At 30.6% G+C, this 16,176-nt stretch overlaps 1 protein-coding gene across 2 annotated transcripts in view; it reads left to right on the forward strand.

Annotated features, from left to right (window-relative positions):
• Positions 1-16,176, forward strand: part of LOC113514894 (cell adhesion molecule Dscam2-like) — a 58,752-nt gene that overhangs the window by 12,734 nt on the left and 29,842 nt on the right. For both annotated transcript variants that reach the window (XM_052903532.1, XM_052903533.1), the window contains exon 3: positions 5,423-5,568. In XM_052903532.1, the coding sequence (XP_052759492.1) occupies positions 5,423-5,568 (146 nt within the window). The remainder of the gene's footprint in view (positions 1-5,422; positions 5,569-16,176) is intronic.

Here is a 16,176-nt window from a genome sequence, read left to right on the forward strand (position 1 = left end):
AATAGTGTACGTAACTTTCTTTATATTATTTATACGGATGTTTGATTTCTCTTTTAAACTATGTAGTATATAAATTGGTAATAAAAAAAAATATAATAACAAAATATGTTAGAATAATATCTCGTTCTAATATATATCCTATCGGAAAGTGGGACAACTCTCCCACTTACACAATATAAGCTTAAAGCTGATTTGTCGGAAGTATGAACAAAACAAGTTCTAATTAATTTTATGTTTTGGAGTGAAATTAGTTTTAATGAATGAATGAATAAGTATACTTCATTTGCATTATACAATATAGGAAATAAGCAAGATAATTAACAAATATAACGATACAATTATGTAAGTACAGTAAGGCGGTCTTATTGCTGATAGCAATCTTTTCAAGACAACCTTAGGGTAATGGACTAATTGTTGTACAAGTAGGTATGATAGTATTGTATAATCAACAAAGTTAACAGCGTAAATTTAACAAATTCACATGTTTATGTGAATGTAGTTGGTTAAAACTAAATGTGTTTATCTAGATATAATATAAATTAGAACAAAAAATAGCAATATTATACATTTTTCATATAATTACGCTTTGAACAAGAATTGTACAAGAATTTGTAGAAATATATATATTTAAATTATAATTGAATTAAAATTAAAATTTATAATAAATTTCTGAATTTCTGCTATTTTTGCAACTTTTATTCTATACAAATTTAGAACTGTCACATACACTTATTTATATGACACACACACTAGTGTAAAATTTGTTTTGACTCGTTGTTCTGATTGAATTACCAGTTTCTCGGTATTGACGCAGTACGCTATACTATGCCTATAGTTTCACCAAATGTCCGAATGAAAATATTGTTTAAAATATATATATCTATATATATTCGCACTTATATAATGGGCATCCTAATATCTGTAGTACGGAATAAAATATGCTACATGTTACACGATATTCATTAATGTTTCTTATTTATTTTTTCTAATATATAAACTGGTGATAAACAAGAGTGTGTTGTCAAAAATGAATAATGTACATATTACACGTTCCCTAAAATGTTGTATTATGTTCTTTAAAAACGACTATTACGTTACATTTGTATGTAACCGATTTCCACAAACAAACTGAGCAGTTTTGTTATTTCCGTTTATCTCGGGTGCAGGATAAAGTAGGTCTCAGCCACATATTTAATCGCAAATAGTTCAATAGCTATTGGGGTGGGAGGTAATAAATAACAATCGATAGACAGATCTCGGTAGCTTATTCCGGCGAATGTGTTACGGGTGTTTCGGAAAGTTGCTCCTTCGTTCAACATCTAACGACAAGATAGTGTTGAATAAAATGGCGGACTTTGCAGTCTGTTAGTCACTTTCCGCTTTACATGTAACTCTAACGATTTCAGATCTGAAATATATTTTTTTTAATCCAAAATATATGTATATGCTGTATAAATATAAAGTCATTATTTAGAATAAGGGTGGGTAGTATATATATATATATATATATATATATATATATATATATATATATATTCTTATTGTAATTCACATGAACTATAGCTACATAGCTATGTAGGTACCCACACATTGTTAAATATATTTTTCATCGGTGATTAACTATAGTTTTCGTAATTTTTGTTGTTTTAGCTACCTTTGCGACAAGAAGGATTGTATATGTGTTTATTAATTGAAAATTTTGTTTAACAAAACACATAGACAGTTCCGAAAATAATTAGTACAAGATCAAATACATATAGCTCATTAAAAGAAAATAGGTGCTGTATTAGCGAAAGTATCAAATAACATATAGGTACAAAAAAAATATGAGGAGTAGAATTGCGAATCTTCCTTCTCTTTGAACTTGGCCGAATATAATAGCTTTATGATATCCTATATAATACAAAATTTACGATATTTTATAATAAAGCCGTATAATATCAAGGAAGAGTGTTGTAAATTTATAATATCAGATTACATTACCGCGTTGAATACAAAGTTTACATTTATTCAGCTAAAATGCTCTTAAAACAAGTTACTTATCCTCAAAACACTTGTTTTATCGCTTCAACGTGTTTTAGGCGTTTATTTTAGAGACTTCGTAACATTTATACCTGTAGGGTTACTTGTTAATGCTGTAAAATAGTTACTAAGGCACGTCAAGGTGAGCGTGCAACAAATGATAACGGTGGCACTTGACTTATGGCATCAGAATAGCAATGAAAGCTTAAAAGACGTTAATACTGCCAAGTATTCAATGTAAATAGTAAATGTAAATTTAAACCTATTGTTTATGTATCACGTGGCTCTTTCAAACGAGTAAATATTTGTTAGATATAAAACATAATTATCATCATCATCATATCAGCCGTTAACTGTCAACTGCTTAATACAGGCCTCGTTTTATTGGAAGGCTTTTGCCTGTAGTTGCTACGCTTAGCAGGCGGTTTGCCAACCGTAGCTAGGCTTGGTAATATTTAAATAGGACATTGCTGGACGATCCCTCGATCATTAAGTTCCCTACGACACTCAAGGGAAAGGAAGGGGTGATCCATTCTATGTCGGAACCATACGAATACATAATTATACGATTACTTCATTGTTTGATTTTTTTCTAATTTGATATTTAGATTTAGGCCTATTCAGAAATTTAGACAATCTTTATGTACAATAAAGTGGCCATAAATATTATATTAATCTAAATCAATACTGATATTAAAAAAAGGAAAAATTGGATTCATTGTTTGTAATAGATAAATTCAAAAACTATTCAATCGATTTCAAAAATTCTTTCACCTATAATAAGCAATAAATTACTAACATTTTTCTCCATTATGATCATATCTGATCTGTCACTCAATCTTGAGTCGAATACTCGATGTAAAACAAAATTGGTCTTAGTTACGAGTACTTGTCATGCTTAAATGGTATCAACATTGACTTAGCAATAGGTATTTACTCTCGTTTTGCAATAAACTTTAGACACCTTACCCGTGTACCTGTTTAGATGTTCATTTGTTTAGGTCACAATCAAAATGTGTAATGTATAGCTAGTAAATTAGTACTATTCTGTTTAGTTTCGCCACCCTTAGTGCCATTGTAAATAACTAAATGTTTGCGAAATCATACGAAATAATAGATGTATTATGTTTGTCATGTTAACTAATTCAAATAAGTAGGTATACAAACAATTTTTCGTTCTGTATTCTTGCAAAGGTATTATTCGGACCAACAAACCTAAGATTTGCGACCTTTAACTACGGGGTCATTTTATCTTTCCTTGCTATTTTATTTTACTTTTAGACCTTTTCAGAATATTTTGTTCCGTGAAGATAGACGAATACCAAAACATTGAAGCAGAAAATTAGATTTCCATGTCAGTGTGTATAAAAAACTGTGACTCGTGTGTGTCAGTGGAAAATTGGCAGTGATCGAATATCGCAAAAATCTGTAGATGGCCTGTCATATAACGTCGAACGTATCAAGATTCAATATGCCTATCAGGGTAGGTAAGTAGGTTTGTTGGAACGAATATATTATAAGTTTAATATAATCGTATATATAAAAATTCCGTGGGAAGTTTCGATTCCTTGGGGAAGAAAATTGTAATAGTATTTTGAATATTAATCACATAAAAAAATTAAATATTGTAATATCGATAAATTATAGTAATCATTAGTTTCGCCTGCATAAATAGTGTAAAAGTGTTATCAAAACGATCTTTATTTATATAGGCCCTATTCTTCAACAACTATACGAGTACAACCATTTAAGCGTTATTGACTAACACACATACAATTAAATTTTTTTATATTTATAATAAACGAATGATCAAAAATCAATATATTAGAAAAGTTTTCTTATTAAAACGGATAATATAAATTATATATAATTTATAATAACGGATAATATTAAATATAATTATAACATTTTAGTATTATTTATTTAAACTTTATTGAGATATATATATATATATATATATATATATATATATACATATAGATGAACTACGTACTACATTATTTTACATTTTTGGTTTATTCTGCAATTGTAATATTTTTTTTGGAAACAGGTGCAACCGTAACATATAACATGTATAGTTCAGAATCAGACCTCTTAAACTTTACATAGACAATGTTCTACTTATATAGGTAGTCCCCGTATTCTCGGACTTGTTCTTTTTATGTGTATCAAATTACAAGTCCGTAACTAAGTTAAGGCTAAGAGTCCCTCGTAAGACTTTTATGATGGAACTTCCGTCTAAGTTATTCGCTAGTGGCGTCGCTGACTTGTGCTGATATGACCAAAGTGAGACATTCTTAGTGCGCATTAAATGAGTTGCTCATGTAACATGTAACGCGTCATAACGTATTTCTATGTCGTTAGATAGTTTAATTAAACTTTAGAAATACATATAGTATAATATTCTTTATTACGAGCATGTTTCTTTGATATTTCTTCATGTCAAAATGTCATCTTAAAACTGGTTTAATCTATGAAGTGAATTAAGATTGCAGTGAAAAGAACTCTTAGAAAAACATGTTCTTATTAATTAATTATAAATATTTTTAAAATACCTACATATAGACAATTGCTCTATAGGCCAACATAGTGTGAGCATGGACGTGGTATAACGTATCTAAAGGTATATATCGGACGTAATGGTGTAAATCACAGATATGGATTAAAAAGTTCATTTCTCTATTGGACAGTCCAAGAAGAAAGTAAATTTATCTCCGTAGGTATTTAAGTGGATAATTTTAATTCGGGAATTTTTATAAAATAAGACCAGGTATTATCCAATTCTATCTTTACGGAGACATTTTTTTATTGTAATGTTTTTTAATATATTTATTTAACTCTTTATTGCACCATAAATAAAAATATACAATGACAAGTGAATTATTCAAGTGAAATGCAGTAACATAAATACAGTTTGAAATATACACATAAAGGGACAAAAGGCGGTCTTATCGCTAGGGCAATCTCTTACAGACAACCTTTGGTTAAAGGAGAACAGATAGAAATGGGCAGGTGGCGCAAGAGTGAGTTAATTTTTTTCGTGCATAAAATACAAAAACCTGTAATGCACAAAAATATCAAATACATATAATTTATTAAACTACTTACTATAACAATTTATATATATTTTGTAAAAAAAATATTAATGTGTAAATCTATGTTTAGGATAGAAACGCTCTATATCCAAATAAATATGCTCACGACTATAATTCTTAATAGATTAGTTAGAGGCATTTGTCGAAAGTTGCCATTGTGGTAAATGTTACACACGACATTCTCACATTTTGCCGAGAATATTACCACTAGAAACAAACGTGGCTGTTGCATCCTATATATTAAAACCTCGGATATAATAACTATATGCGTAATATTGTTCTCTAATATACTCGTTGTCCCCCAGGCATGTGCTCGCCGACGGAAGACTTGTTGTCGGAGCCCGAAGATCACTCTTAGATGCTGGAAGCGGCGCTAGTGGTGCAGTACTTCGGTGCAGGGCATCAAATCGTGCAGGGGTCGTACTATCTCGACCAGTATTATTACAGCCAGGTACGTGCTCGTTTTTTTTGTATAAATAATAAGTTTTTACCCGCGATGTCATCTACGTGACCGAAATATGTTCAGTGACCGAGAGAAAATGTAGTCCATAACCGTCATTGTGTCCCATTTACCTCTATATCAAAATTAATCATAATAGATTCAGTGGTCTAGATGGGAAAGACTAACAAATAAACAAACAAACTCACTTTCACATTTATAATATTAGTTGAGGATAATAAATACCGATGGACATATTACATAACGCTATCTAAGCAAAGGTTTTATTACTATGTGGAATAGATAGACATACTTAAATACTTATTTTTTTGTAAATATATATCTACATATTTATTTATTTATTTAAATTTCAATGAATATATAATTATATAAGCAAGTGTACTTATAGCGGACTTAACACTTAACGGCGTTCTCTACCAGTCATCCATGAGGCAAACAGAAAATTAAGTAGGTGGTGCATTTACTATTAAAATAAGTACAAGTTAATACACGTATATATATATATATATATATATATATATATGTATGTATGTATATACACACACACACAAATATATGTATATGTATATATATATATATATATATATATATATATATATGTATACTTACCTGCATAAATACATACATGTAATAATGTTAAATTACTACAATAAGTAATATAAAATAAGGCATTAAAATACCTATGCAAAAAGCCAAAAAAAAAGAGAGAAAAACAAAGAGATTTAAAAATGTGTTAAAAGTCATTTAGGAAGTGAACCCGTAGTTTATTAAGATAGCTTTGTTTTTAATTGAATTACATATTATATACAGTACAAACAGACGTACATTTAATACAATGTTTATATTGCACGGTGATCGAACTCACGATCATGGCATGGTGAGGTAGTGTGTTAAACCGCTACACAACTAATTTAGACAATATCAGTATGGTACAAGTAAATTACATTTGAGAAACGAATAGTACTACTCGAATATGATATTTAAGTATTAATTATGAAATGAATGATATTCAGCGGTATCGTATCAAGATATATATATATATATATATATATATATATATATATATATATATATATATATATATATATATATATATATAGAGTGAACAAATATATGGTTCTATATCTTTTATAGGACAAAAGATATTATCACGTTTCATGAGAAACCGATAACTACTTTCTGCGATTTAACGTAAATTGGTAGTAGAAACACGCATGTATCTACAATGCTGACTAAGTAACTAATTTAAAGCAAATTCTCGACAATAAATATCGCTGTACACTACGAGTATTAGCTCCTTTTTGCTTACTATAAAATTAAGGTCGGTAGGGAATGGCCATAAAGAATAGAAGAATATAGTCAGTCGAGAATAGTATTTCGTTTGCCGCAGCAGTTAATGCTGCCGTATAGCTGCAGTTTTATTGCAGTTTTAAAAAGCAATTCGTCCGTATAGCGTTTAAGAGGTTGTTCATGATTCAAAGAGATTCACATAGATGACGCAAAATTTTTCTACAATTGTCTCATTTTGTAATACTAACTACATGGTCATATGACAGTTCAGGTACTATAACCATAAATATTATTTTCTTGTTTCAGTCTTACGAACGCTAACATAGGTTTTGGGTATCTATAATTTTGCATATGTTAATGTTGAAATCTAACATCTTGTTTATAAAAGATGTAATTTTACTAATTGACTGACATTATCTACGAAGACATAGTTAAATATTATTTTTAGATATATGTGATTTTCCCAGAATATTCAAGGGATCGAGAAATAATGGGTTTCGTACATATTACGCTGCAAGAGCAACTAGTAGCTAGCGGTTTTAAGCAAAGGTTTTATTTATAGATATACCAGATACTTCCCACGGATTGGTTCGTATGAATTGGGGTAAAATGTATTCTATGTTAATTTAGGACTGGTGACCCGTCTTCGCACGAGTAGATAGTGTAGGGATTTATAATGTTTTGGAAATACAACTCATGTTACTAGCTAATATGTTAGTTTTTTATAGATGAAAGAATTTTGAAAATTGGGTTAAGTATTTTTTCTTTACAATATCACTTGAAATATAGACCACCTCTGTACTAAATCATATTTACGAGTAAATCCGTTAAGTTATTTAAGTATGCGATTGAGAAGCAAATATACAGAATTACAATTTACCAGAGGGAGATTATGTACAAAAGTCGTTTGCTTGGGTACTTCTATCCTATTTGTGTATCTACCGTAAAGCAGTTGTGTTTGCATACCTGTGTTTCGATTTGGAGGGTGGGGGATATGGCAGTGAATTTACAGGGTACAAAGGAATAACACCTGAGTCCTCAGGAATGGCAACGCAGGGGAGATATCATGGGCGAAACATTATATTCTGTTATGTTCATGGTACCGCTCATGTCTATAGGCAACGATTACGACTTTCCTTCAGATGGGTCGACAGCTTGCTTGCTATTCTAAGTTGCATAAAAAAAAAAAAATATTTAAATTTATTAACATCAGGAGTAGAATAACGATTAAATTTAAAACGTAGAGGTACACAGTCATTACACTCAATGGAACATGTTAGTGAGTAGAAGGTTTTGTTTACAAAATCAGATAACCTTTCAATCCTTTGTTATGTCATCTATTGTAAGATTGGAGCACAATTCTCAAGAGTCATCTTTGAAGTTCAATGACGTTATAAGAGTAATCATATGTCGATATAGGTTCAATTACTATGGGGTAGTCAGGTTTTATGGTGTATTAACGTAAACATATTTAATGATGCCATAGAATTCTCATTCATTTTATGATCATTCAAGTGGTAGTTTTGTTTGTGATATTGAACAAACATACTCTAAAAAATCATAAAGAATAAGATAAGAGATAAGGAGTATGAATTTTGACATCCTTTTTCACTACTATACTTATATATTGAGCCAACGAATGATGGATCGATTACGTCTAAAAGTGGGTTACGTAGGAAATGATAAAAATATGTTTTTTTTTTAGTTTGAGTAATAAAATAAGAAATGAATATATTTTAGGATTTTATTAGTAAAAAATCTTTTTCTTTTTTTTTTATTTATAGGATTGCAGTTATATTCATAATATAAGAAGTTTTTAATAATGTTTGAATATTTGCTAAGTAATAAAATATGAGGTATATTTTATTCCATTCTACGTGGACAATGATGAGAAATATAGGTTCAAATGGTCTCTGTAATATATTTAATACTAATAACGCGAGCTCGTTGTTAGTAGGAACACAGAAAGAGAACAGTTAATGAAAAATAACGCGTTTGTAATTTTTTACATTCTTCAATATTGGTTGTGTGTGTTCCATCTCGGTGCTTCATTTGCGCTTAGGTTAATGAAAAATTAGAAAAAATGTACACGACTGGCTTGTAATAAACAGATGTACGGAAAGAGGGCTAAACAAATTACAACTTCGAGTTGAGTTGGACCAATTAACTTTCCGTTACACAGCGAGGAAAACATGGAATAAAATGAAAAATAGCCCACGGCCGCTCGACTTTTTTTTATACGAAAACTTTTAATTAAGGGATTAAAAATGACATTACAGTGAGTTTGCGACAAGGTAACTTTTCTTTTGTTAGTGGAATGTCTATAAGGTAAATTTTGGGACAAGTATAATAGTAAAGCATTAGCTAAACGGAGTAAGAAGCAAGTTTGGACTTTTATATTAGGGCTTGTTAAAAATTACCTTATTTTCTCAGAGATCGATAAAAAAGTATCAATTTCAGATAACTCGAATATAAGTCACTAAAATATTTCTTTTACGTGGAATTTTCAGATGCCTTAGTTATTATTTGACGGCACAAGAAATTTTATTATTATCTTTTTTATTTATTTAATACAACAGATACGTGATGATTAAGTGGTTAGTTAACGTCTTTTTATGACTTTAGTTTTCGCATATTACTAGGATATTAAATATTGTTGTCTTCATATGTTACTAAATATGCGGCCTACTGCGTAATGATTTAGCGTCAGATTTTGAAGCTAATCTAAATTTAATAAAATTAAAATTGAGATTATTTACTAACAAAAATATATAGATAATTGATTTTCAACCTACTTTAAAAAGAGTAAAACAAATATTATAACATTTTTTTCTCAAATTACACTTGTGCTTTTCTTTTTTGTGCATATAATACTGAATACATTTACTAATTAGAGAGCAATTCTATTTTTATTTAAAGCAGTGGCGTAACTGATAGTTCTGACGCAGACGCTGCGATGTAGATAGGCTTCGAGTTTCGGAGGTTACCACTAGTACTTTGGTCATTGCTTTGTGAAAAAAAAATTCAAATTGTAAATTTTAATATTATCTATTAACATTGTTAATGCAAACTTATTAAATACTGTCAATACAAAAGTACTTATAGTTATATAATTTTTAAGAATTTTATTGTAATTAGCATTCAAAAATGCTAGGGCAATTAATATTTTTCGTGAAATAAATAAATTACCTTTGGGAATATCGATTTCCATTAGGTACCCCGTATTGAGAATATTAATAGGGAAGGAAAGCCTATCGCGCTGTTTCTTATATTAATTACGTTCGTTAACAGTGTCTTTATTACCGGAGGACTCTTTGGTAAGGTATCAATTTTCATTATTTTTTTTATAAGTGTCTTGTTGGCAACACCTAATTTTTTTTTATTATATTGAGATGGAATACATGTAGCACACTAAAAATATTGCACTTCTAGTTTATAACAATTGTTTGAATTTAACAATATATTATTTTTAAGATAAAACCTTATTAATTATTTAGAAAAAAGTTGGCGTGAAAAAAATTTACAATAATTTTTTTATCACACATTTAAAAATGGAAAAGTAAATGGTTAAGTAAAAATGGAACTAAGGCGAAAATATTACAGAGCAATTTACTATAAATTTGAAAGATATCTAGTGATGATACTGATATATGTACATTATTATAGGAATTTCGTTGTTGCCAGTTTTAGTTCTTAAAAAAATGTTTAATATTATTTAGAGAGATAGATAAAAAATTTACTTGTTTCTTAAGCACACACGAGAAGTAAAGTTACAAGACAATCATCTATAAATAGTACAAACAATTTGATACATAAAAGATAGCTTATAAATATATTCGCACGCGCAATGCAAAAAGGCTCCTTGTGTGCAATTTTACTCAAGAAGCAAAACACTGCTTTTCAGCTATGACCGCGGAAATGGGTCCGCAATGCAAACAAGAAAAAAATTGTAGAATACAATATGCGTGTGTATGTGTGTATGTGTGTGCGTGATTAAAAGGGATATTATATAAATAAATAAATATATAGGCAGGAAAATATAATATAAAAATGCAAAAGGAAAATAACCTCCACCGCCGGAGGTAAATCGATTTATGTTTTTCTACTAATGAAGAGAGAAAATCAGTCTTAGCAGAATTAACTAATATATGTATATATGTTTGAGATGTTTCTAGAAACACTTACTACTACTGTCGATTTTAGAATTTAGATGATCATTAAAATTTAATATCAAGAAGGATTAATTTCACCTATTACACATATAAGGGTAAAAATAAATCATTATTTCTGTTATCATCAAACTTTATTATTAACCTACAACTTTATCTACATAATTAAAATATATGAATATTCATTGTTTTCGTAATTATATTCTGGTTTCCTTCAAACCTAAATATTAGAAATTTGAAAAGATGAATATTTTCAGTCCAATTACTTTTTCCACTGAGGGACTCGGAAAGTTTTAATTAAAGATTGAGCGACATTATGTTCCTCATCTCGGAAAAATAACCTCGTTATAACGAAACCAACATTTTCTTTATTGAAAATAATTTTGTTTTATTAAGAATGTTTTTTCTTTCACAGTGGCTATATTAAACGATTAACTTGAAATTGAAGTTTATGTATCCATCACATCTATAATTGGAGCCTGTTTGAAATTTTTATATTCATTAGTCGATTCATTATAACGATGGCTTTTTACTTTTTGCACTTTAATGTGGTTATTTTACCGCTTTATATAAACTATATATAAAGATTGTTAAATTTTGGCTGTATTTTTTGCTAATGTCGTTTTTGGAAATAAAACTTACATTTTTTTTTTGATGGGTGAAAATGGTATGGTAACCCCGCCTGCGCTAACGGGATACGCTGGCGGAGCACCAGTGAAGGGTGATCGATGAGAATGAAAACAGGCCAGTTAGCCCATCATGATGAATTCATCAGGAATTAACCATGATAGTTTCCAGGGGGAACCGCGAGGAGGTCGACCTGGTTGGGTATATTGCTAGCAATGGGATTCTCAGTCTCCATTACTAACAATCCCTTCCCCCAATAAAACTTACATTAAGAAAGTTAATGTTCTTTTTTGTTGGAGAATAATTTTTTTTTAATATTTTTTATCCGTTATTTTCAAATAACATTTAAAAAAGATTAAAAGAACCCTTTGTTTATGATCATCATCTCAGGCATTATCTATTTGCTGCTAAACATAGGCCTCTATACAAACTCTCTACAATGCATTTGAGGTCATTATTCCAGGTTGTCCTACATTGCATTTACTCGTATAGGGTCGTCGTTCGAGAACTTTTCTTCTCCATCGGTTGTCGGTTCTTCGAGCCATGATGCGACCAGCACATTGCCACTTCAGCTTGCTCTCTCTTTGGGCTATCTTGGTGACTTCGGTTCTTTTGTGGATATCGTACGCACTGGTTAAATATCTTCGTCTTCAAACTTTGAGGTACTTTGGATAAAATGATGTAGCGTAGTTTTCCGAACGTTACCTAGCCGAGATGAATTTAGCGGTTGACCTCTCGGTTGAATTTAATTTTAATGAATGATAATGGAATGGTAACTCCGCCTGCGCTAACGGTATACGCTGGTGGGGCACCAATAAGGGATGATAGGTGAAAATGAAAAGGCAGGCTACTTAGCCCATCGTAATGAATCTACCTGGAATTCAGCACGTTGGTTTACAGGACCACGTGAAGATTGGCCTGATAGGGTACTAGCAGTGCGACTGGTAATCCGCATTACTAACAATCCCTCCCCCCCTCGATTAAAGTTGGAGTTATCTAGTCGGATAAGTTGTTCCAGGTATTCATACTCGTCTACAACTTCGACTGTAATGTTCTCAAACATAACCAGTATAGGTGTGACGTGAACGTTAGACATGATTTTAGTTTTGTCTATGTTCATATTAAGACCATATCTGTTGAGAAGCGCTATTCAAGTCATTAAGCATAGTATTCAAGTTCTCCAGGGGTTCTCTCATGATTACTTTATAATCGGCAAATCGACGGCAAGTATTCTATTCGCCATTGATGTTTATACCATATCTCTTTTTTTTTATACAACTTAGAACGGCAAACAAGTTGACGGCCCACCTGATGGAAAGTGGTAACTGTCGCCTATAGACATGAGCAGTACCATGGAGATAACAGAGTATACTGTTTCGCTCATGATATCCCCCATGCGTTGCCATTCTTGAGGACTCAGGTGTTATTCCTCTGTACCCAGTAAATTCACCATATCTTTTCTAGCCCAGTTTGAAAATTATCTCCCAATGCAGTTGTGAAGAGTTTCGGGGATATGACTTCAACCTATTTTACTGGAGTGGGTTTCGTAATCTGGTTCTGTTCTCAGATAGACATCGTAGCCTTACTTTTGTTATTCTCTCAAAAAAAAAAAAAACAGTAGAATATACAGCACACAAAATACAACATTTACCTAAAGTTTTCAGTACTATAATATTTTACAATATCTTGCATATGTAGGAATAATCTGGTGAGATCAATTTTCTATATATTTTATCCTCATAAATATTTTGATAGTGAAATGATCCGGGATAAAGCAGAGCATAAATAAGAAATGGTCGAGTTAGTTACTAGTGTTTTTCGATAGCGTAAATACAAGTAATATTAATAATTTATTTATAATATGTACCAAATTATTCTTAATTTGTTATAAAGAGCTATATGTAATGGTTAATAAAGAATTTTAAACCAACAAATGTATTTGACGACAGTGTTGGTCAGCTACATCCATTGAAATAAGTATATTAAAAATATTCGTATTTGATGGCAAACTTCAAAACTATTATACAAGTTACAGATTTTACTTACCATATTTTAATATTTTCTTCCACAATGACGTTGGTAACAAAAGGAGAATTGAAAGGCAACAAATGCGGGCCACAGAAGAGGCTTATTCTCATTCAAATGAGTTTCAAAGAAAGTATTCGACACTTTGATGTTATAAGTAATATTTATCTACATTGTTTCAATTTTAGATAATATTTTTCTATATAATAATGATTCTATATCAACAGTATAAGAATGATTTATACTTTCTGTTATATAGTTTCTAGATCACTGCAATCTGCTGAAGCAGTTTTTGTATACTCATCAGTTTATGTACAATTTAAATAGTATAGTAATGTCGTTTCTTATATACGTAATATAATTTATAATTATTTGGGTAAATTAATTTTTAGTTTTATTTCTTAAATATCTTAATAATAAAAAAACAGAATGTTATAAGAATTTGTCACATATGTAGTGTAAAAAATCCCCTACTTGATTTTTTTTAGTTTTATAATAAAAAATGTTTTTTTTTATACTACTTAGAATTGCAAACAAGCTGACGGCCCACCTGATGGAAAGTGGTAACCGTCGCCTATAGACATGAGCAGTACCGTGGACATAACAGAGTATACTGTTTCGCCCATGATACCCCCCATGTGTTGCCATTCCTGAGGACTCAGGTATTATTCCTCTGTACCCAGTAAATTCACGCCATATCCCACTCTCAAACCAGCCATGCAAACACAACGGCTTCACGATTGAAACACGAATGGGACAGAGGTACCCAAGCAATCGACTTTTGTACAAAGTCTCCCTTTGTTTTTGCATCTATGTATATTACATTTACAATTATTATGATTTAGTAGAATACATATATTTTTATTAGTGTTACATATGTAAAGAATTACCTTACTTATAACAATAACACACAGCGACGTAAAATAGAATAGAATGTAGTTCTCAGTTCTGAGAGCTCATTTATAGTAATTTATACGCAATTGTGGAGTTATTCAAACAAGACGGCTGTCACTGGAACTTCTTGATAAACCGAAGCAAACAAAGCTAAATCAATAAGTTTCTGAAATTGTACCGATTAGTTTTTTATCGCGGCCTTGTCTGCACCCATCTAAATCCATCGAAACTCACGATCCCGTCCGAATTATCCAGAATCATATGAGAAAAAGTTGATAGTTTCAGTTAGTTGTAATCTACAGTTGATAATAATTGACTTTAGCTGTAGTTTTTTAACTAACAAAAATTAAATAGCATTCTCGCATAAGCGTTACATCAATCAGGGATGGGAATGGAGTTATGTCAATTGGCTTATTATAAAGAATTTACGAAGAATTAATCGTATCTTTTTCTCTGCTATTACTAACAATCCATCGAATCTCTCTTCCATAAAGTAAAATGGAGAGTGAATCGATTCTTTTTTGTCTTAGTTTCAATTTTATACCAATTTTAGTTAACAAGATTTACATTATGGCAATTGGATTGAATGAAATAATAATAAGCTAAACTCGGTTTTGCGATTGACGAAGCTAATAAGATGGCTTCCCAAACAAAGCCATGTCGGACGCAATTATTCTTTTATTTATATTTTCATTCATTCTTGTTTCTTTCGGAAAGTTATAATAAAGGAGCTTGACTTTTACATTATGTATTAAAATGAGACCGTTCTATTTTATTTTCATAGGATTTTTATAAAAAAAGGTTTATTATTTGTACTAACATAATATTGTAGTGTCGAAATAATTGTTTGACATGTTTTTTCTATTTCTGTATGTTTTATTAATTTTTTTAAAGTAATATAAAGAAAATTATATTTGAAGCTTTATATTTTAACAATTAAATGTGTAGGTATACATATAAGGCACATATCTTGTTCGATATTAATGCAACTCACTGCACGGTCTTTACTTTCAAGTCATTCATAGAAGTCCGATATATTTACACATAATCCTATTGCTTATACAGTATAAAACAAAGTCGCTTCCAGTCTTCTGTACGCTTAGATCTTTTAAACTACGCAACCAATTTTAATGCGATTTTCATCAATAGATAGAGTGATTTAAGAGGAAGGTTTATACATTTAGTTTAATAATAGTATTTATTATTTCAGCTGTTAACTGTCCATTGCTAAACATAAGTCTTTTCCATAAGGAGAGATTTGCCAGTAGCTGCCACGCTTGGCAGGCGGTTTGGCAACAGCAGTTAGGCATGATTTGTGTTTTCATTTACCATCAGATGAGCCGCATGCTCGTTTGCTCTCTGTGTTGTAAAAAAAAGTAATGTCTGGTGGGATTGGTTCTCTTTTATAGGTCTACAAAAAAGTGTGCAATGTTTCTTTTAAGGATAGCTTTCTATATCCATCTAATTCATACTCGACGCAACAAGCTGATGCAAAAGATGTAAACATATATGTTCTACTGCCTGTGCGAAGCCAGGGTGCATTGCTAGTAATATAATAAATGCGAAAGTGTGTAACTAAGGATTGATGGATGGA

The sequence above is a fragment of the Galleria mellonella genome, unplaced genomic scaffold, assembly GCF_026898425.1.
Source record: "Galleria mellonella isolate WM207_F2 unplaced genomic scaffold, CSIRO_AGI_GalMel_v1 utg139, whole genome shotgun sequence".
Taxonomy (NCBI): Eukaryota; Metazoa; Arthropoda; class Insecta; order Lepidoptera; family Pyralidae; genus Galleria; species Galleria mellonella.